Genomic DNA, 26,292 nt, shown 5'->3' with positions numbered 1-26,292 from the left:
TTAGGGTGATAACCACTGCCTTCTGTGGAATCCCAGACGAGGGATATAGGGGAAGATACTAATAATTTAATTGCAGATCTAGGAGATAGGATGATGGAAAGGGAACTAATCTTTGGTCTCTGTGCATGAAGAAACAAACCAAATCTACATCTATAGAACCATGAGAGAGAAGAGAGAAAGGTCATTGGTGGGTGGGCTTAGATTTTAATTGTCCAGTATGCTTTGTGGCAGGATCTGCTATCTTATTTTGACAGTGGAGGCAATTAGAAAGTATTTTCCACCCCCCATGTCAGCTTTTGTTGGTTATACAAAAGAGGTACTAAGTGGTTTCTGCCCTCCTGAAATATAGTGTCTAGCTGCAAAATAAAGAAAATGGAAAGATGGTTAAAAAAAAAAAAAGATAAAAGGAAGAAACAGCCTCCATTACTATAGTAATGCTCCCAAACCCCTATTGTTTGAGCAGAGAAGGCACCGACTCTCCAGGTCAGGAGTAATGGGCCAGGTGGCCAGCTCTGCTCATGCCTTCTCACCTGAAACTGCTCTTCCCTTGGGGTGCTTTCTTTTTTTTGGGGGGGGATGCTTTCTGATTCCACTATTCTCAGTATTACTCTGGTCCAAACATGGATACAAACCCTTCCTTGGGTCCCCTTAGCACAGCTGTATAAGGCTGGATTTATCCAAATGGTTTAAATCAAGTCAGCACAAGGGATCCCAGGTCTAGAAGACTCAGTCCCATCCCATATTCTGTCTTAAAGGTATTTCCAGCATCAGAGAAAAGGAGACTATCATAGGCACAACACTGGCATGCTTCCTTCCTGCTTCTTGTACTGAATCCTCTTACTTCTCACCATTTAGAGACATTCTTCCAGTCTCTTTGCTGTGTTCTGAGCCAAGGTCAAAGATTCTAGTTCTGTTATGAACAGGAACAACCTTTCTGGAGGACAATTTGACCGTACAGATCAAAAAATCTTTAAAATATGCATTACTATTGTTACTAAATTGTGACACAGCAATTCCATTTATAGAAATAGTCTACGAAAATAAAAATAGCATGTGGACAAAGATTAAATCTACAGCATCCATCAGAGCACAATTTCATAATAATTATAAAGATTGTACATAGCCCACATGTTCAAACCTGGGGCTTAATTAAATAAATTATGCTATATGCCTGTAACAGAATATTATGGAGCCATTAATACTATCTTATAACTGTATTTGTTGAAAATTATTCATGATACATTGTGATATTATAAAAAAGCAGGCTATAAGAATTACAGTATATCAATTTTTGTTTAAAAATCACACACACACACATACGTACACACACATAGATTCTTCTCCTGCCTTTTGTCAGGCTTTCCATCCCAAATAATTTATGGGATTCCTTGAAGAAAGCCTATGTTTTACAAACGTCCAATTCCACTCATCAGTCACAGATTAACTCTCAATGAAATTACAATATTAATCAGTCCATTTCCAAGTCTAAAAATATAGGACTTTGGCAGAATGCCCAAGCATGACACTGGCACTTCCTTATTGGTTCCCTTTGGGACACAACACCAAGGTGAAATTACGCTTCCATCCTCTCTGTGGTTGCTGCTTCATGCTCCTAATCTCCTGTGGACAGGTCTTGGACAGAAGGACAAACCAAGTTGAGAGCCAGTGCTGCCTAAAATGGGGACTCTTGTCCCAGGATTCATGGACAGAATCCAGAATCCATAACCTTGGATGGGAAAAAAAATTATGTTCACTACCTTGTAACTGAAATTCCCCATGCACTTAAATTAGGCATGTAGGCAGCAAACCATAGTCGTATTAGAGGTATTGTACTGTGTCTTTATCAGCCATGAAAATTGCAGATGTTTCTATTATACAACAGTTGTTGCAGATTTTTTACAATATCCTTTATGTTCGTCACTACTTTGAAATTATAGTAGTATTGAACCTGCCTCTACGTTTACTTATTTAATGCTTTTATAAAGAAGCAGATATACTACTATACCACAATTTTATAACTGTATTTTTATATAATTGGTACCCTTTGTAATCTGTATTTTGTTTTATGCATTTAATATTATTCTTAGAGGGAAACCATGGATTTTCCAGATTGCCAAGGGATCCAGGGCACAAAAAAGTTTAAGAACCCCTGGCCTCTAAATATTTGGTGGTGATAGTGGTGGTTGAGGTCTCTAATTCTGCAAGAGCTTAATAGTCCGGTTAGTAGTACCACCTTAAAGGACCAAGCAAGATACTTATCATCCCATTTTGAAGACTGGGTCCCCAAGAACGAAGATATGTCCCTTTTTATCTGCAGGGCTGAAAGAGACACACCAAAGGCAGGCCTGCCCCCCCAAAATGGAGAGGCAGCTCTAAAACATGACACCAAAGACCTGTACTATCACAAAGTACTGATGACAGGAGCATATCAGTTCCTACTTATCAACATCTGTGAATTGTATCTGAGTCTGTATCTCGAGGCAACAAGTAGGTGATTCAGGCTGCTTCCAAATTTAGTCAGCTTGGGGGCAGCCCTTAGTGGCTCACAGGAGGCCCTATTTGCTTAAGGCACCAGAAGTGGGTGTGCTGATACTAGAGAAGCTCAGTAAAAGGGCTGGGGTAGATTGTTTGGCAGTGGCTTGCCTGGAATAGCATGGGGTCTGGGTGGAAATCAGAAGAGTCTGAGAAAGGGGATGGAAGTCTGTATTCTTTTAAAAGGGATTAATTTCCTCAATACCCAGTGAACAGGAAGACGAAGACTGGGGCGTGGGGGTTGGGTTGCTGACACGTCAAGGCAGACTCAGACTTAAGTCATGGATGGGTCCACGGCGGGAATGTTGGTAGTGTGTAAGTTGTATTTCCACGGAGTAGGAAGTGGCCACAGAATCTGTGCTGGTGGTCTGTGGAGCTCTCTTTCCCACGCCCACCGTCAGCTGGGTTCCCAATGGAATTAGTAGATGTGGTTCCTGGCTGTTATGCTGGGGCAGGGGGTTTCCTGAGCAGAAAAGTTTGCTGAGGAAGGAAGGACTTCTCAGGGCAGCTAGTTATGTAGAATGACATGTTCCATAGCAGAAATTCTCTGGTTTCAAATGAGCCTAAAGGCTTCATTTGACCAATCTCTGTTCTGTTGAACACCAAGGAAGATAAAACCATTTACACCAGCACAGGTTATTGTGCATTTGGCTTCTTAGATGAGGTCTGAAACCTTTGCAAAATATTAGGGATTTAAGGTGAGCTCATTCCAGTGTGGAGTACGATAAGGAAGCTTAGTAGCGTGGGTGGTGGTGGCTCCCCCACTCACCCCTGCCCACCTTGGTTCTGTCCCCAGATGCACACCTCCCTTCATGAGCCAAAGCTTCCAGGGGCGGGTCAGCATGACTGAATACGCATTTCGCAGGAAGGATCCTATGGTTCCCATTCAGCAGAGAAGAATGCTTGAACAAATGTTTCCCTGGTGACTCTAATAGTCTATTCTTTAGATTATCAAGGGTATGCATTTGCCCTGTCTTTTCTTGGAGAAACAGGACTGTGGGAAAGTCTGGAACAGAATCACATCAGATTTGGAGGTATTATCCAAACATTCTGATGAGAAAAGCCTGGGTTCTGGGCTGATGGGCTCCTACGTTTCTCTCAGAGAAGGGGAGGGTTTAATCCAGAGGACCTGGAACAGTGTCTGTGCTTTACTGCTTCCTGCCCCAAAGCATATGCAGGGGCTCAGGGTACCATCATCATGTCCTGGTCACAGGCAGCAGCAGACCAGGCAGGATGCCAGGACCAAGGAAGCAGGCCTAGAGTTTGGGCAACCATGAGTCAGAGGCCAGGTAGGCAATCAACACTGGAGTTCATCAATCCCAGACAGCTGGACCAGATGGGATCTTCAGAGATCAAGCGAGTTCTCAGCACTCATAAATCCCAGAGCCACTGACAGAGCAAGGAAGAATCAAGTAGGTAACATCAGGCAGTTGCTTCTTCTAGCCACAGTGACCAGAAAACTGGGTTTAGGGAAGGAGTAGGAGTAATTTCTGCATTCTAAGGTAAGAGCTGGAATCTGCCACTTGATCTTTCTCTCCCTGTATCTCTCAAGTTTCCTTCACAGCCAATGTTCTTGAAAGAGCTGCTGACATTCATCTTCAGTTCCTCACCTCCATTCAGCCCTCATCCCACTCCAATCTGGCATCTTCACTCTCCTGAAACAGCTCACACAGGGGTCTCCTATATCCTCTATGTCAGTAGATTTTGTTCATTTCTAATCTTTGCACATCAGGAGCATTCCACACTGTTGACCACTCCCTTGTCCCCACTCTTTCCTGGTTTTCTACCTGCCTTTCTGACTGCTCGTTAATTCATTCTATTCATTCATTCATTCTATATTACAGGTATTTATTGAGCTCCTACTATATGTCAGTACTATTCTAGGTGGTAGAAGCTGAAACTCATGCCTTTATGGGGCTTAGAGTCTAGTGAGAAGCAGTGGAAAGGAGACAGCAATAAGCGAATTAGATAAGTGATGTAGTGGTTTTTGGTGCTGAAACCCAGGACTGAATGATATATTTAAGGTGATAAATGATATGAAGAAAAGTGAAGGAAAGGAGATAACCAGTAAAGCATGTTGGTATATGTAGTTCTAAATACAGTGGTCAGGGATGGCCTCACCGAGAAGGTGGCATTTGAGGAAAGACGAGAAGGAGATAATAGAGTGATCAAGGCAGATGTCTGGGGAAGAGCCTTCCAAGCAGAGGGAACAGCAAGTGCAAAGCTCAGAGGTGGGAATGCGCTTTGCACATTGGAAGGAGAGCAGAGAGAACAGTGTGGCTGAAGAATGAGTCACAGGAGATGAGCTCAGAGAATAGGTGGGGCCAGTTTGGGGAGAGCCTTGTACTCTGCTATACCTTTGCTCCCTGATTTCAAACTATATCACAATGCTATAGTAATTAAGACAGTATGGTACTGGCATAAGAACAGACATATAGATCAATGGAATAGAATAAAAAGCCCAGAAATAAGTCCACCCATATATGGCCAATTAATTTCTGACAAAGGAGCTAAGAATATACAATGGGGAAAGGACAGTCTTCAATACATAGTGGTGGGGCTTCCCTGGTGGCGCAGTGGTTAAGAATCCGCCTGCTAATGCAGGGGACACGGGTTTGAGCCCTGGTCTGGGAAGATCCCACATAAAATAAATAAATCAAATAAAAAAAAAAAAAATACATAGTGGTGAGAAAACTGACGAGCCACATGCAAAAGTATGAAACTCGACCACTGTCTTACACCATACACAAAAGTTAACTCAAAATGGATTAAAGACTTGAATGTAAGACCTAAAACCATAAAACTCCTTGAAGAAAACACAGGTTGTAAGTTCCTTGACCTTGGTCTTGGAGATGATTTTTTGAATCTGACACCAAAAGCAAAAGCAACAAAAGCAAAAATAAGTGGGACTACATCAAACTAAAAAGCTTCTGCACAGCAAAGGAAACAGTCAGCAAAATGAAAAGGCAACCTCTGGAATGGGAGAGAATATTTGAAAATCATATATCTGATAAGGTCTAATACCCAGAATATATAAAGAACTCCTACAACTCAATAGCAAAGAAAACAAAAAACTCGACTGAAAAATGGGCAGAAGATCTGAATAGAGATTTTTCCAAAGAAGACATACAGATGGCCAATAGGTACATGAAAAGATGATCAACAGTCTTAATTATCAGGGAAATGCAAATCCAAACCACAATGAAATATCACCTTATACCTACCTGTTAGAATGGCTATTATCAAAAAGATAAGAAATAACAAGTGTTGGCAAGCATGTGGATAAAAGGAAACCCCTGAGCACTGTTGGTGAGAATGTAAACTGGTGTAGCCACCATGGAAAACAGTATGCAGATTCCTCAAAAAATTAAAAATGGAACAACCATATGACCCAGCAATTCCACTTTGGGGTATTTATCCTAAGAAAATGAGAACACTAGCTCGAAAAGCTATCTGCACCGCCATATTCATTGCAGCATTATTTACAATTGCCAGGATATGGAAACAACCTAAGTGTCCATCAGTAGATAACTGGATAAAGAATTGTGGTATATATATATAATGGAATATTATTCAGCCAAAAAAAAGGAAATCTTGCCGTTTGTGGAAACATAGGTGGATCTTGAGGGCATTATGCTAAGTGAAATTTGTCAGACAGAGAAAGACAAACACCATATGAACTCTCTTATATGTGGAATCTAAAAAGAAAAACCCCAAACAAAAAACAAGCTCACAGATGCAGAGAACAGATTGGTGGTTGCCAGAGGTGGGGGGTGAGGAGTGGGAGAAAAGGGTGAAGGAGGTCAAAAGGCAAAGAAAAAAATTGCAGTCAATTTAAAACAGACATTGAAATTTTGACTCATACTTAAAATATTTACTTCATATATATACACACATATATATGTTTATATATACGCTAATATATATGACATAGGTATATTATAGAAAATATACATAAAAACACTTATGCATACCTATTATTTCCAAAATAATGAAAATGAAAAAAGACATTATATTAAAAAAAACAACTGTGGTTTTCATTCTGAGTGAAATAGGGAAGAAGAGTTTTGATCAGAATAACATGCTCTGAAGTAAGATGAAAGGATAACACTGGCTGCTATATTGAGAGTAGATTGTAAGGGATGTGAGCTATTGCAGTAAATCAGGAGATGATGGAGTCTTTGACCAAAAAGGCAGTGGTGGAAATGGTGAGAAGTGGTCAGATTCTGGAAATGTTTTGAAGACAGAATGAGCAGGATGTGATGGATTTGGAGTGCCAAAGAAAGAGTGATGTTGATGATGACTCCAAAGCTTTTGGCTTGAGCCAAAGGATAGAATTTCTAGTAGTGACATGAAGAAGATTATGGGTAGAACAGGTTTTAGGGGGAAAGAGTAGGAATTAAGTTTTGGACATATTTAATTTGAAATGTCTATTCAATAATCAAGTGGCAGGGACTTCCCAGGTGGAGCAGTGGTTTAAGACTCCGTGCTCCCAATGCAGGGGGCCTGGGTTCGATCCCTGGTCAGGGAACTAGATCCCACATGCATGCCACAACTAGAGTTTGCATGCTACAAATAAGGAGCCTGTGTGCCACAACTAAGGAGCCAGTGAGCCGCAACTAAGGAGCCAGGAAGCCACAACTAAGACCCGGTGCAACCAAATAAATTAATTAAACAAATAAATAAATATTAAAAAAAATAATCAAGTGGGAATTGTGAGTAAGAGTTTGGATATATGTGTTGTTAGGTCATAGGAAAGGTCCAACACAGAGATATAAATTTGGGAATTATTAGCATATAGATGGCATTTAGGGGCTTAAGACTGGGTATAATCAGCAAAGAAAGAGTAAAAGAAGAGAAGAGGTACCAGGACTCAACCCTGGGGCACCCCGACATTTAGAGGCTTAGCAGAGAAGCTGTAGACAAACAAGGAGACTGAGAAACATGGACCAGTGAGGTAGATGGAAAAGTAGAAGTATGTGATATGCAGAAAGTGAGGCAACCAACGACTGTTTCACAAAGGAGAGAGCAAACAACTGAATCAAATATAGCTGATATGTCAAGAAAAGTGGGAACCAAGTGTTTATTGAGTTTAGCAAAATGGAGGTCATTGCTGACCTTGAGAAGAGTAATTTCGGTGAAGTGGTAGGGGTAAAAGATAATTGCAGGACTTCCCTGGTGGCACAGTGGTTAAGAATCCACCTGACAATGCAGGGCACACGGGTTTGAGCCCTGGTCCAGGAAGATCCCACATGCCGTGGAGCAACTAAGCCCATGCACCACAACTACTGAGCCTGTGCTCTACAGCCCACAAGCCACAACTACTGAGCCTGAGCACCACAACCACTGAAGCCCGCAAGCCTAGAGCCTGTGCTCCGCAACAAGAGAAGCCACTGCTATGAGAAGCCCACGCACCGCAATGAAGAGTAGCCCCGAGTCGCCGCAACTAGAGAAAGCCCGTGCACAGCAACCAAGACCCAACGCAGCCAAAAATAAATAAATAAATAAATTTATATTAAAAAAAAGATAATTGCAGCAAGTTAAGAGAAAATGAGAGAAGAGAAATCAGAGATAGCAAATACAGAAAACTCAAGTTTTGCTGCAAAAATGAGCAGAGAAATGGAGTGGCAGGGAGGGGAAAATTTTTTTCTTAACGTGGGGCAAACGATAGCCTATCAGTACACTGATGAGAAGGATCAAGTAGAGAGGGAAAGGCTGAAATTCAAGGAAGTGCATTAATTGCTGGAGCAACCTCCTGGAGCAGGTGAGAGGGAATAGAATCTAGTACAAGAGTGGCGGAGGAGGCTTTAAATAGGATTATGGGTAGTTTGTTATACTGCAGTAAGAGGAAGAAAGGCAAAGGGCAGGAATGCACACTCAGGTGGGAGAGGGGATGTCAGGGGAGCCCAAGCAGTCTTTTCAATTCCTTCAATTTTCCCCGTGCAACAGGAGGCAAGTTTATCGGCTGTGTGTGAGGATGAGGAAAGAGAAGTTGAAGAGCGAGAAGTCTTTTGAAAGAGTGGGAAGTGAGTGGACATGAGAAATTAGTATGCTTACCGGAAGTAGCTTTGCTGAGTGGCACCTGAAACTCGTCATGAGTTTCAAATAAGACTCGGCAGAAGGGCTGTGTGTTTTTCTCCAGCCCCACTGAGCTGCCTGGGTGCAGGTGTGGGGTTGGTAGAGTAGGGTTGAACCCAGGTTTGGGTTTTGCCCAGTGAGTACCAGAGTGAGAGAGAGGCACAAGGGAGCTGAGAGCAGGTTCAAGGGAGTAACTCTCCTGATTGCCCAAGGAATTTAAACTGGGTAAGGAGGGCATGATGGGAAAGGGAGAGAGAGAAGCTGACATGAAGTCAGCTGGGTCTAATCCTGGGTCTAAGGATTGTTAGGGTTAATGTAAAAGAAGGTAGTAAGCTGGAAAGACAGAAGGAGCTTGTTGGAGAGAAAGTTACTTAAAATTGAGATTGTGAGGGAGTGGTACAAGGTCTGTCTAGAACTGGGTCCAATGCAGTAGCCACTAGCTACTAGTGACTAGTCCGAATGAAGATGCACTATAAGGGCAAAATTCATATCAAGTTCCCAGGACTTAGCACCAAAGAAAGGTAACATATTTCATCAATAATTTTAAAAATATGTATTATATATTAAAATGATAATATTTTGGATATATTGGGTTAAAGTATATTATTAAAATTACAATTACTAGTTTCTTTTTTAGTTTCTTTTAAAATTACATATGGGTCTCACACCATATTTCTATTGGTCAACATTGGTTGAGGTATTATCGTGAGAATAGTGAGGTACAGCCAACTGGTGGGAGGAGAGAAGGCAGAGAGGCAAGGGGTAGGAAGAATCATCTGTGTGGTATTGAAATCACCAAGAATTAATAGTAAAGTCATATTGGAGAGAGTGCCACTGAGCTAGGACATAACAATGTTTGAGGAATGAGGATGAACAACCCAGGCAACAGATGGCTGTACAAGGACGGGCAGTGCGTCTCTGAGCTCCGAAGGGCACCTGCGATGGATTCAGGAGCTGAGCAGGGAGCAAGATGTGGGGTGAGCTGGGAATATGTGGCTGACAACTCGGGGTTAAGGGGCTTGATGTAATGAGTTCTGGTGGTCTCGGGGCAGGGCACGTGGAGGCAAGGCGGTGAGTGTAAGAGGATTAGAGGGAAGAGGGGTCCTTTCTTCACTCCTGTTGGAGGAGACACGGAGGCTTGGAAAGCGTAGTCTACAGAGTCTGCGGAAGGGCTTCCTGACTCTGAGAGTCAGGCCTACCGCTTCCAACTGTCCATCAAACATTATCATCGGGGCTTCCCTGGTGGTGCAGTGGTTGGGAATCTGCCTGCCAATGCAGGGGATACGGGTTCAAGCCCTGGTCTGGGAGGATCCCACATGCCGCGGAGCGACTAGGCCCGTGAGCCATAATTGCTGAGCCTGCGCGTCTGGAGCCTGTGCTCCGCAGCAAGAGAGGCCGCGATAGTGAGAGGCCCGCGCACCGCGATGAAGAGTGGCCCCCACTTGCCGCAACTGGGGAAAGCCCTCGCACGGAAACGAGGACCCAACACAGCCATAAATAAATAAATAAATAAATAAATAAATAAAATTAAAAAAAAAAAAAAGAGTTCGTATGCCGCAACTAAGACCCAGCACAGCCAAATAAATACATAAATAAAAATATTAAAAAAAAAATTATCATCCATCAAAGCCCATCCTAGGCCTTCTCAGCTTCTCAGGTAATACTCGCTAGGTGACTTTGTCATCCAATAACAGATTTGAATTACTACTTGGAGGCCGATGACTCATAAATGTGGACTCTCAGCACCGTCCTCTTTGCTCTAGACCTGGATATCCCACTGCTTACCATATGCCCTCTGTTTCTCAGCACGTCCAGAACAAAACACACAGTCTTCCTCCCAGACCTGCTCCTCTCAGCAGAGAGCACGACATTCTGAGCCAGAAGCGGTGCTGGATCCCTGATGTCTCTTTCTCCCCGCCTACCAACCCGCAGCCCCAAATTCAGTCCATCACTCGGTTCCGTCGATGATTTCATGTCCTATATAGCCCTATCATCTATCCACTCGGTTCACCTCCACAAACCTCCCCGTTGCACCTAGAGCTCTACCATAGCCTCTGAACTGGTCTGTCCACATCTGTACTGGACCCTTCTGTTATTCTCCACACTGTCCCAAGATTGGAAATCTTGGGAGATTTTCAAAGCTCTCAAGCCTTTTCATGCCATTCTTTTCAACCTGAAACTCTGCAGCAGCTCCTTACTGTTCTCAGGACAAAGTCAAAATGCTTTCACATGATCAGCATCTGCACAACCACCTCTCCAGCTCTTCTGCAGCCTGTGTCTACAGCTCGCTCTCAGACACCCCAGTCACGCCTGCCTCCTTCAGTGCAAGCAAGGGACAGGCTGTGCTCACAGCCATCCCAGGGCTTTGCAAATGCTGCATCCTCTGCATGGAATGCTTCCCCTCCCACTCTGCCTGGTTAAGGCCTCCTAATCTTTCAGATCTCAACTTAGACATCCCTCCCTCGAGCTCCCCAGCCAGGACACATCTCCCAGTTAGTTACGTGCTCAATCACTTGCATCATCAATCTTTCTCCTGAGGTTCTGGTAACAGTGGCAGTTTTACATTTTGTTTGTGATTATTTGATTAATATCTCTCCTGGCCAACTCCCCGAGGGCATGGACCCTCCATGAGAGCTTGAGATCATGTCTGGTTTTGCTCAATATTACATTTCCAGCACCTAACAAAGTGTCCCACACCTAGTAGATCTTCAATAAATACTTGTTGAGTAAACAAATGAATGATCCAAGATGTTATAAAAAGCCTTTAAGCTTTACCAAATGCAGGATCTCCCTTGATCTAGCACGAGATTTCAATGGTTCTGGAACTCTATTTCAGTCAGTAAATGTATCTGAGGTCCTGGCTTGGCGGCAGGCACTGTGCTAGGCCTCCTCTGCTGTGCTGGAAATGGGTAGGTTGCTCTGTGGCCTAAGTGTCCTCTGGTAGCATCTCACACATGGGAACAGAAGGCCTGTCTCCAGCTCTCTCAAGCATGCTGAGAAGCCTCGGTATGAAGCCACCTGCTGTTCGGGGTGGGTCCCCGTCCCTTTTTCTGAGACTGAGCGTCCATTTGCCACGTTCTGAAGCAGCATATATCTGGATGGCAAGGTCAACAACAACTAAATGGGTGGCAGGAAGGTGCTTGAGGAAGCTTGAGCAAGCTCTGAGGGTTGGCTCAGGGGCACTCACTTCCTGCATCAGGCTAGCCTGGTGGGTTTCTTTACATTAGGACCACCTTATTAAAGGGACTGGGGTGGGGTGGCAACTAGGTTATTTATCTGTATTTAACATCCCCACTCCCTGACATGTCTACTTCCTGTACTGACTTAGTTGGCTATTTTCAGTGACAAACAATCTAGCTTCTAGCCCTGGCTCTCTCTGGTTTTTTGGCTTCCCCTGGGTTCAGGGAGAAGGAAAGCAGCAGATGCTCTGCTAGCGGTGGCCTCAGTGCCAGCAACCTGCCGGTGCTACTGTTGGTACCCTGGGCCTCTTTTCCTGTCTGCCCTTCCCAGCTCCCTTGGCTGCTGACTCTTTGCCATCTGACCATCTGCCTTGCTCTGCCCCTATAACCACCACACATTTCTGCCTGGCTGATGCTTGCAGGCTCTCTGGGTGCCCATCTGGCTCAGACCTTGGTATGTATGGAGGCTTCGGTGCCTCTTCTTCTTTTTTTAAAAATTTATTTTATTTATTTATTTTTGGCTGCGTTGGGTCTTTGTTGCTGCGTGCCGGTTTTCTCTAGTTGCGGCGAGTGGGGGCTACTCTTCCTTGCAGTGCGCGGGCTTCTCTTTGCAGTGGCTTCTCTTGTTTTGGAGCACGGGCTCTAGGCGCGCGGGCTTAGTTGCTCCACAGCATGTGGGATCTTCCCGGACCAGGGCTCGAACCCGTGTCCCCTGCATTAGGCGCGCGGGCTTAGTTGCTCCACAGCATGTGGGATCTTCCCGGACCAGGGCTCGAACCCGTGTCCCCTGCATTGGCAGGCGGATTCTTAACTACTGCGCCACCAGGGAAGCCCCCGTGCCTCTTTTGACCTCTGTTCCCTAAACGCCCTATGCAGGCTTTGCTCCCCTAGTCCTGGAATCCTCACTGCTGCTTCAAACCTGGTGGGATAATAATAATGAGGTTTAAATAATGAGAAGTCCACCCAGCTATTGTAATTAGTGTAGCCACACCAAGCCAGCACTATTGGGTGGGTGAAAACTTTGTAATCTCATCTTAGCACTTACTTGATTATACTAAAATGCCTACTTAAGTGTGTTTACTCTAGATGAAGAGTACCTTGAAGGAAAGAACTGGGCTTATCTATCTTTATATCCCGGGTGCCTATAACATAGACGTTATTGGTAAATGTTGGTTGAACTGAGGTTGGGGAATGGAAGAGAAAAGTGCACAGACGATGATGTCCTGATGTCAGGAAGAAAGGAGGAAAAGGTGGGTATTTGTGGCTTTAAGTTCATCCCTTCCATTTTGGATGTGGGCGTAGGGAGAGGGATGAGGGGTAGACTGGAGGGGTGGGGCGCGGGGTGTGGGTGCCCCTGGGCAGAGCAGGGAGCTGCTCTTCCTTGGCTTTGCCACAAAGATCCCTGGGCCTTGCTGGGCACTTCACCCACCCCCACCTCCATTCCCACCCTACCCTCCATCATGCCTGCAGTCTCACCCATGAGAGATTCTTTTGTCCTGACAAGCAAATGCAAGTGGGACTAAGAGAGGAGTAAATTTGGGAGGAAGTGGGAAAGCTGTAGACCACGTGCACCCAGTATTCAGTGCAAGAAAACACTCTGATATAAGGAAAAAGAGATGATGTCTCTGTCATTTCTCTCCTTTCTTTTACTTTTTTAAAATGATAAGAGTAATACGTATTCACTGAGGAAAAGGCAGTTATAAAAGACTTCTGCCTTCCCCCAATTCTATGTCCTAACACCAACCACTGTTAACAGTTCTTTGAGAAGGCTCTGGAAATGTTCTATTACACCAATATATAATACATATATATATCTCACATACACAAAACGTGTGTGTATACACATATGCAGATGGACAGATAGAGAGACAGACGGACACAATTTGATGATACCATGTAATGGAAGAAGAAAATGGTGGCCCAGGGACTTAAAGTGGGGGATGGAGTTGGAGGCTGACCTGAAGAGGCTGTAGATGCACCAAGCGGGGGCTCCTGAGGGAGCAAGTGATGCACTGCAAGGATGTAAGTAGGGGGCAGGGCTGTATTCAAATAATAAAATACTTGCACTGCAAGAAACTTTTTGCAGTTTAGGAGGTGTAAAATCTAACATCCAGTTGGCCTCAGTTTTCTTAACTGAAAAATGGGATAATAATGTACATTCCTCACAGGTTTATTGTGAAGATTAAGTGGGGTAACAGGTATTGTGCTTAGCGCCCCATGCTAAGCTTTATCTAAGTGCGTGCTGTCATTGTTGTGGTTGTTACGGTGGTCGCTGTTCTTGCTGTTGTTTGTGCGCCTAGCACAGCACCTGGCACATAATTGACCCTCTGTCCGTCTGCAGCCAGCATATGGAAAGACCCTCGTGATCGCATCCCTCTTCTCATTTCAGAATTTATTTTTTTGCCATTGCCCTTGTTCCTTCCTTTTTTTTTTCCTTCTTTTTCTTTACTACTTTCTGACTTCTTACTTTATGTTGTGCGCCCTTGAAGAAAACTTTCTGGCACCTGGTGGATATAAATCCTTGGAGGTGTGTAGAGATGTTTTAAGTAGCAAAGGTCACTGCCCATTTTCTTACTTCCTCTCTCTTGTCTGGCCTCAAGCTGTTGGAAACAATTAGGCGGAACATCTACTTATGCACTACACTTTACACACACTACCTGAGGAGATCAATTAGAATTGCTTACTTAAGAAAAATAACTAAAAATCATTAGGACTGCTCCTATTCATTGTGTGCATTTAATTAATTTATTTATTTTGGTTGTGTGCATTTTAAAAGTATTGACGTTGCAACTCCACTTGAGACATCCTGGCCTAGTGAATCTGTCCTTCTGGGATACTCTGTGTGTTTCTACCTGTATTTAGAATGCCTGGCTTAAAACTCTTAGCTTCCCGAATAGCATTCTGCATCCCCAATGCTCTTAGTTGTCACTAAAACTGCGCTTGCCTACGCACTCTTCTATTCTTGATTTATAAATAGGTTCAGCTGCCTAACAATTAAATATACTATATTTTGCACATGCACATTCCTTAAGGAGACATTTAGAGGGCAGATGGCTTTTACTGTCGTGGTGCTTTCCGGAAACCATCTTCCTAACTTTCCTAAGTGGGTATGTTTTGAAGGATTGGCGATGAGACTTTTGGTCTCACAGGAAATCTAGTATCAAATTTCTAGCAGATCTTCACAGGGACAGGCCCAGGACCAGCTTATACGTGTCAGAGAAGGTCTGCACTGCATGCTTTAAGTTATACATGGCTACACATGCTTGTGGCTGTGAGAAATACCAGTGACAAAGGCAATAAGACACCAGAGAAAAGAAAGATCAGTGGGGTCTGAGAAGGAGACAAAGAGGTAGTCTTAGGTGTAATTAAATATTTGATCAAGTTGAAGGAAGGAGACGGCATGCATAAACCAAGGCCCATGAGAGATGTGCCTGGCAACCTGGAAGGGGACATATGGGGAAAACGGCCTTAGGTTAACCTGTCAGAACTGCGAATTGAATAATAATACTGGTATTACACAGCATTTTCAGATATGATATTGCATTTATTTCTTTATATAATTCAATAAGGTACGTGGATTTAATATCATCACTCTTTTATACATGGAGAAAATGATGCAGAGAGAACAAAGAGACTTGTCCCTTAGTTTGCACACTCCGGCTGGGTCTCTCCCCCCCCCCCCACCCCGACCTCACACTGCTCTCCTGTACCCAGGGGTGCTTCACCTGACACCAGGGTGGAGAGGAATGAGCTCTGACATCAGAGCCCTCAAAGAGACCCAGTTCTAGTCTAGATCCTGCAGCTTACTGGGCATGACCCTGGGCCCATCTCTTAAGTTCCCAGCTTGTTTTCTCATGGTAAATGTAAGGGGTGATTCTGGACAATCTCTAGAGCGTAGCACAGATGCTGGTTGACCGTAGGATGTAGCCAATTTGGAAGGCCAGGGACTGGAAATACTGAGTAGAGTGTGCACGAGGGGACTGCCTTAGATGGCAGTGAAGTCTGGCAGTACAGAGCGAGAGAAAAGGAAGCGTCTGAGGGTGATAAGCTGGACTTACAAGCCAAAAGGCCATGTGAATCCATAGTTTGTAGGTAGTGAGTGTGGAAGAATTCAGGAGGCAATTCGGTAAGTTTCCATGTTCAATTAAAAAAAAGACAAGGGAAAGAAAGAACGAACCCAGGTTTGTCCCTTTCCTGTGACCTAGGGCACAAGAAGGCTGAGGAATCCGGTCGGACCAATGGGGGGCTCCACCGAGCGCAGTCTCCGAATCCCCCGAGGGCCGCCCGGTCGCGCACCGCCTCCTCGAGGGGTGGGTCACGGTGGGGTGGGTCACGGTGGGCAAAAAAGGACCGGTGCAGACGCGCAGTCCGCGCCCACGTCCGTTCTCCCCGGCCCCAAGTGCGCTGGCCGCTCTCGCCTCCGCCCCGCCCTCCCACCTCCATTGCCCGGCCCCACCCGCCGCGACTCTCCCTCCTGCAATGTTTAACCGATCCGCTGGCGGGTCGCGGGTGATGCGAATTCCTCGAAGCCTTAAGTAGCTGCCCAGGATTTGAAGTTAGGATCCCCCAAAGGATCCTTGAGGTTCGTGCTCACGCCGCCCACCCCTGCCCCAGGTCACAGAGGGCCTGGGGGGGCATAGGCGGGGAGGACGCCCCCCACTCACCATCCCCGTCCACCTAGGAGCCCAGTTCCATCCCAGTCCCGCCTGTCTGGGCTGACCCGGAGGGGATTTGGGGCGCGGGGCTGGCGGCTGGCTGGGAAGGCGGAGGAGCCGCTGGAGGTGGCGGAGGCAGGTAACTGCAGGCCCGGAGAGGAGGGGGCTGGGCCGGGGCGGAGGCGCCACCGGGCTGCTTGGGCACCTCTGGGGCCCCCGCCCGACCTCCGCCGGCGTAGCCCGGAGTGGGGACGGTGAGTCAGATCTCGGGCACCCGCGGGAGTGTGGAGGGGGTCAAGTCAGGAAATGACATCAGAGGCCTGTGTTTGGGGAGGGGCGGTCAGTGCCCGGCCGGGGCGGCGGGGGCGGGGGGGGGCGGGGGCGGGGGCGGGGGCGGGAGGACCTTGCTGAAGCCTCCGGCCCCGGGGCAGGATCAGGGCCCCTTCCTGGGGGAGTTTCCTGCCCTGTCCACCCTCCCCGCCTCTCCCCGCCCCCTCCCCGGGCCGCTCCTTGTATGGTCTCGGCGCCGCTCTCTCCCCGCCCTCTCCCTCCCTCCCTCTTCCCGCGTCCCTCCCCGCCGGGCTGGAGGCGGCTTGGGACCAGGACGCAGAGTCTGCGGACCCGGCTGCGAGGCGGCCACCCGAGACGCGGCGCGCACGCTCCGGCCCGCGGTGAGGCGCGGGGAGCCGCTCCGCGGCCGCCCACGGGGTCGGGGGGCGGGGGCGCAGAGGGGAGCCGGGCCGGCGAGGGCGTCCTCTGCCCGGCTCGGCGCTGCGTAACCCGGCCACCCACCCCCCGCAGCACGGCCTGGCCATGGCGGCCCCCCGCCCGCCTCGCGCGATCTCCGTCTCGGCTCCAGTGTTTTACGCCCCGCAGAAGAAGTTCGGCCCGGTGGTGGCCCCAAAGCCCAAAGTGAATCCTTTCCGGCCCGGGGACAGCGAGCCTCCCTCGGCCGCTGGGGCCCAACGCGCACAGATGGGCCGCGTGGGCGAGATTCCCCCGCCGCCCCCGGAAGGTATGTGGCCGAGCTTGGGGGCTGGACCTCGGCGGGCGCCGGCCTGGGGGGAGTGGTTTCGGGAATTTGGGGATGTCTGGAGAGGTCGCAGCGGAGGGGGCTGGGCGCAGCCACCGAGTCCCGAGCAGATGTTCTTACCTCATCGTGGAGCTCATGGCTGGGGGCCAGGGCTCCTGGGACCGTTCCAGGTCCCCCGCCTGGGGGTGGGAGGCGGGAATGTGGGGCACGAATCTTCCCCTGGGTCCGTTTTCCGAAGTGTAATGGGAGATGTACCACTCCGCGGCTGAGTCCCGGCCTTTCCTGACCCAGTGCTCCCAGGGCGTCCTGCGCCCAGCCCCCCACCCCGTTGACTTCCCGTACGCTCCAGGACCCTCGAGAGAGTTCTTGGGTTAGGGGTTAGAGCTGCTGCTTCAAGGAAGGGAACTTGAAGGAAGCGTAGAGGGGTCCCTGCTGACTGCCCTCTCTCTCCTTCCAACACCAGACTTTCCCTTACCGCCTCCTCCCGTGCTGGGGGAGGCCGACGACGCCGAGGGCGCTCTGGGAGGTGCCTTCCCCCCTCCCCCTCCCCCGATCGAGGAACCGTTTCCCCCTGCGCCTTTGGAGGAGGAGATCTTCCCTTCCCCACCGCCTCCGCTAGTGGAGGAGGGAGGGCCTGAGGCCCCCATACAGCTCCCACCACAGGTATGGAGGCCTGGGAAAGGCAGCTACGGTGGACACCCCAAGGAAAGGAGAGGAGGGTCCTCTCCGCTGACCTCCCGCATCTCTGCCCTCATGGGGGTGGGGTGGCAGTGGAGAACTGGGATGGGTGCTCTGACCCCTGACCCTCTAGCCCAGGGAGAAGGTGAGCAGTATTGATCTGGAGATCGACTCTCTGTCTTCGTTGCTGGATGACATGACCAAGAATGATCCCTTCAAAGCCCGGGTAAGGGGCAGGAGAGTAGGAAAGGCAGGGCAGGGAGGAAGGGCGTGGGCATGGAGTTATGGAGGGCAGTAGCCTCTCTAAGGCACTTCTCTCCCCTCTGCTTTCCCTTGCAGGTGTCATCTGGATATGTACTCCCACCGGTCACCACTCCATTCATTTCCAAGTCCAGTTCTAAGCCAGCAACTGGGGGCACAGCACCCCTGCCTCCCTGGAAGTCCCCTGCTAGCTCCCAGCCTGTGTCCCAGGCTCAGCCTCAGAGCCAGACACATTTCCATGTGCAGTCTCAGCCCCAGGCCCAGGCCCAGGCCCAGCCTCAGGTCCAGCCCCACGTCCAGCCCCAGCCCCAGCCTGTGCCTTTGGCTAACACCCAGCCCCGAGGTCCCCCTGCCCCATCTCCAGCCCCTAAGTTTTCTCCAGTGACTCCCAAGTTTACTCCTGTGGCTTCCAAGTTCAGCCCTGGAGCTCCAGGTGGACCCGGGTCACAGCCCACTCAGAAGTTGGGGCCCCCTGAAGCTCCCTCTTCCACTGGCACAGGCTCCCCTCAGGCCCCCAGCTTCACCTATGCTCAGCAGAAGGAAAAGCCCCAAGTGCAGGAGAAGCAGCACCCAGTGCCGCCACCGGCTCAAAACCAAAACCAGGTGAGGGAGGGTGGGAAGACCAGGCTGACACCAGGGGGCTGGGGGTAAGGCTAAGTCAGGAACCCAAGAATGAGGAGGAAGGTGGTCCTGGAAAGTGGGCTGGGTGTGGGGTGGTGGGATAGGAGTTTTCAGCCTCTGGGGTTGGAGTGGTGGGACAATGGCAAGAGAAAGCGCTTCTGGAGGAGAGCCTGGCAGGGTCTGGGGCTGGGTGGGGCCCGACTGGGAGTCGGGGTGGGGCAGGGGGGAGCGCACAGGCTCTGAGTTAGGAGGAGGATTTGGTTGACCTTCCCTTGCGCCCTGCCCCAGAAAGTTAAAGAGGAGGGATGAGATCATCACCAGTCCAACTTCAGATCTTCCCCCTTCTTGGAGTCTTGAGTTAATCTCTGCTCCTCTGAGAGCTTTCACTGCCCGAGGGCCCATCTGGTGATAAGAGCCGTTGGTAAACACTGGCTGAGCCAGCCAGCTTCTGCTCAGTGCCAGGCACTGTGCTCTGTACTCGGGAGGGAAGAGATCTCAAAGAGGTTGAGCCCGAGGGCGTCAGTGGACCTGGAATGGAATTGCGGCTCACAAGACCCCAGGCAAGTTAGGTGAACTTTGAGCCTCAGTTCACTATCCATCCTTACAGTGGTTGGGAAGATGAACTGAGCTAATGTGTGGAAAGTGCTGTGGGTCTGTTTCTAGCACATGAAAGCCCAAAGCAGAACAGTTATCATTCCTGCCTGACCATTCCTGCCTTCCAGTTCAGGAGACTGATCTTCTGGGTTGAAGGGACCCTGCCAGTCATCTATCTAGTCCAACCAGCCACGGAGTTAACTGACAGCATGGATGTCTGTGTGTGCACAGGCACAGGGTAGGAAGAGATGCCAAGTGCCAATGAGTTTTGCAGAATCCTGTGTTACAGGAACTCCAAACAGGGAGCCAATGTTGAGGCTGGGAAGTTAGGAAAAGGCATCATGGTGCTAGTGTGCCTTGAAGGATGGTGGGACTTCAGAATCCAGAGAGGAGAGGGACGGGCATTCGGGTGGGAACAGCATGAGCAAAACTCAAGGGCACAGATACACCAGGGGTGTCTGGAGGATAGAAAGTGGAAGGTCCCTGTGGGGAAATTATAGAGCCATGCTTAGAGAGGTGGGTGGGCGCTTAGTGGGAAGGAAATGAAATAGCGCACCCAGGGAACCTGTGGGTCCTGGGGAGGCAGTAATGATTTTTGAGGTGGTGTGTGTCTGGGTGGGGAGGTCTGGTGACAGCCGTGCTTTTGGAAGCTTTTGGGAAAGTTTTTCCAGCAGAGGTGTGGACTAGACGCAGGAGGTCAGCGACGTCCTGGGTGACAGTAACATTAGTGGAAATGAAAAATAAGGTCCAGAGAGGAGAGCTTTTACAGAGGAAGAGCCTCCAGGCTCAGTAACTGACACAGTTGCAAGAGGAGAGGGAGGAGTTAAAAAAAAAAAAAAAAGCCGTGGTGTGTTGGGGAATGACAGTGTTGCTGACAAAATAGAGAAGTCTAGAAGGGGAAATGGTGTGAACCGGAAGAGGCGGGTCCAGCTGTCAGCATGTTGAGCAACAGGTTCCAGGAGGACCTTCCTTCAGCTGGAACCGTCATTCAGTTAGAAATGGGGGACGGGTGGCAGGAGAGGGCCTGGGCTTGAGGTGCGCATATGTGCAGTGGTTGTATGTGGTGATACTGAAGCCCGGGGGACACTTACACAAGAGGGGCCGGGTCCCTGGAAAGAGCCTTGGACCAGGGGGAAGAATGGCAGAAGGAGGAGGAGAGTCACAGATCAGGGTGGCATCTCAGAGAAGAGAATGATGGCCGAGGAGCTCTTCACTGGGGGTCTGAGGAGGATGAGAACTAAAATAAGGCCAGGGATTGGATGATTCGGAAGCTGTGTCCTGTGGTGGGGACGGAGTTGAGCAGTGAGTGGATGGTCAGAAAATGCAGTTGCCAGAGTGGCCTGTTCTCAGAGGTTGGCAGGGACAGGAAGGACTGAGGGAAGGCCTGTGTGTGTGTGTGTGTGTGTGTGTGTGTGTGTGTGTGTGTGTGTGTAGGGCTGACATTAGGGGAGGAGGGCTCAGGTATGTGTGTGAACCAGGGGGAAGAAGCCCGTGGAAGAGGGGTTCTTCTGCCTGAGAGCGGGGAGCAGAGCGCGGCTGGTGACCGCCCCGCCCCCAGGGCTTTCCCAGCCCAGAGACCCTGCACGGTGTGGCCACAGTCTTGTGCAGAGAGGAGGAGCGAGAGGGAGCGAGAGCTGGCCAGCTCCCAGCTCCTCGGTCACGTAGGAGGTGAGGTCATCTGTGAGAGCGAGGGGGCGACGCGGTTGGGGGCTGGAGGAGATGGAAAGGTTTGGAACAGCTGCTGTGGGGAAGGCGACTGGGAATCCACAGGAGCCAAATACCAGACAGCCGAGCTGAGGCTGGAGGGCCGGAGGGCGCTGCCGTGTTTGGTGAACTCCCTCTGCAGCATTCAGGAATCTCTCCACCTACTTTCTGCAGTTGGGAGGCAGAAACAGGAAACGGGTGGTGGCGTGACCCAGGGTTGAGATTGGATCAGATAAGCGATGGTGGCTGAAGGTGGCAAGAGTGGCCATGAGAGCCTTGTAGAAGTCGATGGTCAAGGGGCTGGGCTTCAGGGGAGGCAAGCCAGAATGGCTGGATGCAGAAGGCTCATGGAGAGGGTTGGGAGTCCGAGGAAGCAAAGCCTTTCTGAGCAGGTTCATTCAATAGGTGCGGATGGGAAGAGGGGGAGGAGGTGATGGCTGGGAGGTCAAGCCCAGGGTCTTGGAGGCAGAGACCAATAAATCTCAGGTCCAAGGTGTCCCATGGTGGAAGGTGCCTGAGCTGGAGGGACGTTTGGAGCTGTTGGAGTTGCAGAGGTCCGAGTGCCATGCATGTTGAAGCTGGGACATCGGTGCTCGCAGGCAGAGAGGGAAAACAGTGGCTGGATTGAGTGTGTCGTGGAGGAGCGTGGGTACCCAAGGAGGGCTGATGTCTGAATAGTTCATACTTCCAAAGAATGGAAGAGGCATTTAAGTGGCACCAGAGAGAAAGGGCTGGCTGTGTCCTCTTTGTCCCCGAGATGCCAGGAAGGGATGACTGGGAGAGGAAAAGGTGAAGCTTACATAGAAGAGGGGGCTTACAGGGGACTTACACAGTCAGTTACGGGCAGGAGGTAGCAGGAGTCTGTGGGGAAAATGGCTGAGAGCTAGAGCATCAGTGGATCTGTGCTTCCCCGGGCGGATGCAACTCTGGATGCAGACAGGTGTGAGGCTGGTGGAGCCAGGGCTGAGGGGAAGGGGGCCACGGGAGGAGGGACCTGGGAGGCTTTGAGTTCTGGGTGTTAGGGGAGTGAAGGCATGGGCAGGTAGAGCATTCAGTGTCGGGGGCCACGGTCCCGGGTGGACTTAGTAATGGAGACCCAGCCAGCATTCCCTTGGGACCGCGTCATGGAAACACTGCTACAGGCCAGACAGCCCCTGCAGCGCCTTCTCCCGGGAGATCTCAGGGTTCCTGGCACTGCCCCCCTAACCTCACCCCCACCCCCCGTCTCCAGCTGTCTCAGGATCCCCTAACAGGAGGGCTGGGCTGGCCTAGAGAGTGGCCCTTCTCTGAGGCCTACTGGGGTCAGGTGGTCCAGGAACCCCCTCTAAGGAGGGACCCCGGGACCTCTTCGTGGGAGCTGGGGGCTGGGCTCCTGCAGACAGCCCTGGGGTTTAACCTGACTCCCGCCTGTGTTGTATCCTCACGCTGACAGGGGCTGCTCGGCAGCCGGCGGGACGGGTAGGTGTGTGTGCGCGTGTGGGTGCACACGCCGTCGCGTGCCGGTCTCTTCACGGGGGCCATGTCCCAGCATGCTCTGTGGAGTTGATGCGTGGCCTGGTGTGTTCAGTGCTTCGGTGACCTGAGCTGCTGTGTGCGTGGCCTCCGTCCGCTCAGTCCTTCTGGCCTGCCTGTGACTGCCCAGGGGCTTTGGGCAAAGCGGGTGGAAGGGCCGTCCTCTTCCCCTTACTTGTGTGGTGCTGGGGTCTGGGGAGGGAGGATGAGGAGCTTTTTGGGTCCAGCCAACTTGAGTATCTGGGAAACGGGAGGGGAGTTAGTCCTTTTTGGAAGAAGGTGAGTTAGTCCTTTTTGGAAGAAGGTGGATAAGCCAGCTGGGGTGGGTTCTTGGAGGGCGTGACCCTTCAGAGAGTACGAAGGAAGTGTTGGGGTTTCAGGTGCGCTCCTCTGGGGCTCCAGGACCCTTGACTCTGAAGGAGGTGGAGGAGCTGGAGCAGCTGACCCAGCAGCTGATGCAGGACATGGAGCACCCTCAGAGGCAGAACGTGGCCGTCAGCGGTGAGCCCACCGCCCGCCCGTGGGGCCGTCTCCTCCGTTACTGTGCTTTCCGGTGTCTGTGGTTCCACTCCCCGCCCAAGCCAGCCAGCTCAACCCTTGCAAGCTTCTCGCCCTCCTTCCTATTCATTTCCGTCTTCTGTGGCTTTCCCAGAGTCCTGTGGCCGGTGTCACCAGCCCCTGGCACGTGCTCAGCCCGCGGTGCGCGCTCTGGGGCAGCTGTTCCACATCACCTGCTTTACCTGCCATCAGTGTGAGCAGCAGCTGCAGGGACAGCAGTTCTACAGCCTGGAGGGGGCGCCGTACTGTGAGGGCTGCTATACTGTGAGTCGGGGTTGGGCTGGGGACACCCGGGGCTCAGCCCGGGGGTGGGGGTGAGCGTGGGGCAGACCTGCCCTGGCAGCTGGCCCGCGGGTGCCAGCTCCCTGCCAGCCTCCTGCTGCTGCCTCCTCAGGACACCCTGGAGAAGTGCAACACCTGTGGGCAGCCCATCACTGACCGCATGCTGAGGGCCACAGGCAAGGCCTACCACCCGCAGTGCTTCACCTGTGTGGTCTGCGCCTGCCCCCTTGAGGGCACCTCCTTCATCGTGGACCAGGCCAACCGGCCCCACTGCGTCCCCGACTACCACAAGTGAGGACCCTCCACGCCCCCGCCGGGCTCTTCTCTGGGCGCCAGCTCCCATTTGTCTGGGAGCCAGGCTGCCCGCTGACCCCAAGACAGCTCCAGATCCCTGGACTTGCTTTCTGTCCCCACATCCTGTCTGTAGACAGCAGAGACCAGTTCCTCTGGACTTAGCTGACCAGCGGCCTTTGGCCTGGATAGCAAGTCTTGCTGCTGGCTCGTCCCCCTCCCCCGGCCCGTGGCTCTCTTTATTTTGGGTGTGGTCTTGCATTCAGCACTGTGTGCTGGAGTGACTTCATCTGACACACAGGCTGGATTCTAAAAGTTCCTTTGGAGATCAGCTGTTTGGAACTCGGGTTTCCCCTTAGAAACGGTGTTTACAAGGTGGCTACTCGCTCAGGCCGGTGGCAGGATCCCGTGATGTAGCTAAAGGGCGGGAGCAGGGACGCCGCAGACTCGGATTCCCACCTCTGAGTGTGCGGGAGGCGTACGTTTCAGGGCTCCACCTTGGGTGGCCAGAACGTCACACCCTCTGTGCCCCTCAGCAGTTGGCCAGAGGCAGCCACGTGGTGCGGGGTAGGCGGGGGGCAGGGTTCCAGGTGTGGGGTCCTCTGGGGGTGCTTTCTGCAGGAGCTGCAGGGTGGGTGTGGCGGGGGTAAGGACCTGGTGGCAGAGGTTCCTGGAGCTGATGGTGCTTCGGGAGGGTGACGGGAGAGGTGGGCAGTTCCCCTGATGAGGGCCAGTTACGGTGGCCAGTCTTAGGCCTCTCTGTTGAGCCTCTTCCACCTAGAGATGTGAGGCAAGGCGGGCAAAGAAGTCTGCCATCTCATGTCCCTGCGCTCTTGGGGGCAGCGCCGGTGCCCCTCGCCCCCATTCTGACTCGCACCCGGCTCTCTGCCCCGCAGGCAGTATGCCCCCAGGTGCTCCGTCTGCACAGAGCCCATCATGCCCGAGCCTGGCCGAGAGGAGACCGTGCGTGTGGTCGCTCTGGACAAGAACTTCCATATGAAGTGCTACAAGTGTGAGGTCGGCCATCACTCCGGCCCCCTGGGGACGGGAGGTGGTGGGACGCTGCTCACCAACTGAGCGACGGACAGCGCCGGGCCCTGGAGGAAATCAGTGCTGCCGTTCTGAGGGCGGACAGTGGCGGCATCCACGCCCGCCCAGCAGAGATGCTTCCCCGTCGCTCCAGGACAGCGGGGTGTGGGTTCTCTGTGAGGTCACCGAGTTTCCGATAAACCAAGAAAGGGGACCGACCGATGGGAGGGAAGCGTGTTGTTTTGTTTTGGTAGGGCCGGGGGTCTCAGTGAGGTTAAAGCAGAGTCAGAATAGAGGTGAGACAGGTGGGAGGGGCCGCACATCCTTTATTGGGGTGGGCGCCTCGGAAGCGGCTCTACCCACTGCCCCGTCCTCCTGGGGAGATTCCTAGGGGACAACAGTGAAAGTGTGGTGATGGAGGCGGGGATAGGAGTGGAGGTGGCTGTGACTTGGGGGACACAGACAACGAGGGCATGGCTGAGCCACGAAGCATCCGGCCTTCCTCATTTAAAGAGGGGAGGTGGGGTGCTTAGGGGGCCTCCCTGCCAGTGCGCTCTTTTTCCTTCTCCCAGGACTGTGGGAAGCCACTGTCCATTGAGGCGGACGACAACGGCTGCTTCCCCTTGGATGGCCACGTGCTCTGCCGGAAATGCCACACCGCCAGAGCCCAGACCTGAGTGAGGACTGGCCCCCTTCTTGACTGCAAATCCATTCCCCATTAGCAGACCACCCACAATGAGACCACTTCCCCCCTTCACCCTCCCCACAGTTAGTTTTTGATGTCGAGCCCCTCCCTTCATACCAGACCCCACCCCAGTATCCCTTGTGCCCTGATTCAGGGCCGCAATGTGGCCTAGGGCTGCAGAGTCCCAGCCCTGGGGTCCAGTCCTCCCCGATCCTGCAGGGACCACCCACCATCGTCTAGGTACCCCACCTGAGGGGGCACCAGACTGAGCGCTGCTGCTTTCACTGCTGCACCGATGCCCTCAGCTGGCCCTAAAGCAGCCTCTTATTCTGCTTGCCGAGGGCCAGGAAACGCCCTGACCTGCTGGGAGGCTGGGCTGGGCCAACCAGCCTGGACGTTCCCACCCACCCCTGTGCTGCCGGGTTGTGGCTACAGCTACAAATAAAAGACGTTTTCCAGAATTCGTAGTAGTTGACTCTTTCGTGCCTACAGCCCTCGAGGGTGAGATGGAGGAGACAGAGGGATAAAAACCCTGGGGTAAAGTTGAAAATTCAGTTTCTGTTTATTTACAAAAATATATATGTATATGTATATAATATA

The 26,292-nt window shown here is 50.9% G+C and overlaps 1 protein-coding gene across 2 annotated transcripts; it reads left to right on the top strand.

The window, feature by feature from the left end:
• The first annotated feature begins 12,175 nt into the window (after positions 1 to 12,175).
• ZYX (zyxin) lies at positions 12,176 to 26,153 on the top strand. 2 transcript variants are annotated; one of them, XM_036863011.1, is made up of 10 exons: positions 12,176 to 12,243; positions 17,246 to 17,459; positions 17,941 to 18,140; positions 18,289 to 18,381; positions 18,495 to 19,019; positions 23,228 to 23,348; positions 23,500 to 23,669; positions 23,800 to 23,978; positions 24,875 to 24,995; positions 25,580 to 26,153. In XM_036863011.1, exons 1-10 carry the CDS (start codon positions 12,202 to 12,204, stop codon positions 25,682 to 25,684), a joined length of 1,770 nt encoding a protein of 589 aa, XP_036718906.1. In that variant the 5' UTR covers positions 12,176 to 12,201; the 3' UTR covers positions 25,685 to 26,153. The 2 variants fall into 2 exon arrangements, with proteins under 2 accessions (XP_036718906.1, XP_036718907.1); XM_036863012.1 differs by lacking the exon at positions 12,176 to 12,243 and adding an exon at positions 16,957 to 17,115.
• Positions 26,154 to 26,292: the final 139 nt, after the last annotated feature.

Source organism: Balaenoptera musculus, chromosome 9, assembly GCF_009873245.2.
Source record: "Balaenoptera musculus isolate JJ_BM4_2016_0621 chromosome 9, mBalMus1.pri.v3, whole genome shotgun sequence".
NCBI classification, from domain to species: Eukaryota; Metazoa; Chordata; class Mammalia; order Artiodactyla; family Balaenopteridae; genus Balaenoptera; species Balaenoptera musculus.
This window is presented reverse-complemented; position numbering and strand designations above follow the sequence as displayed.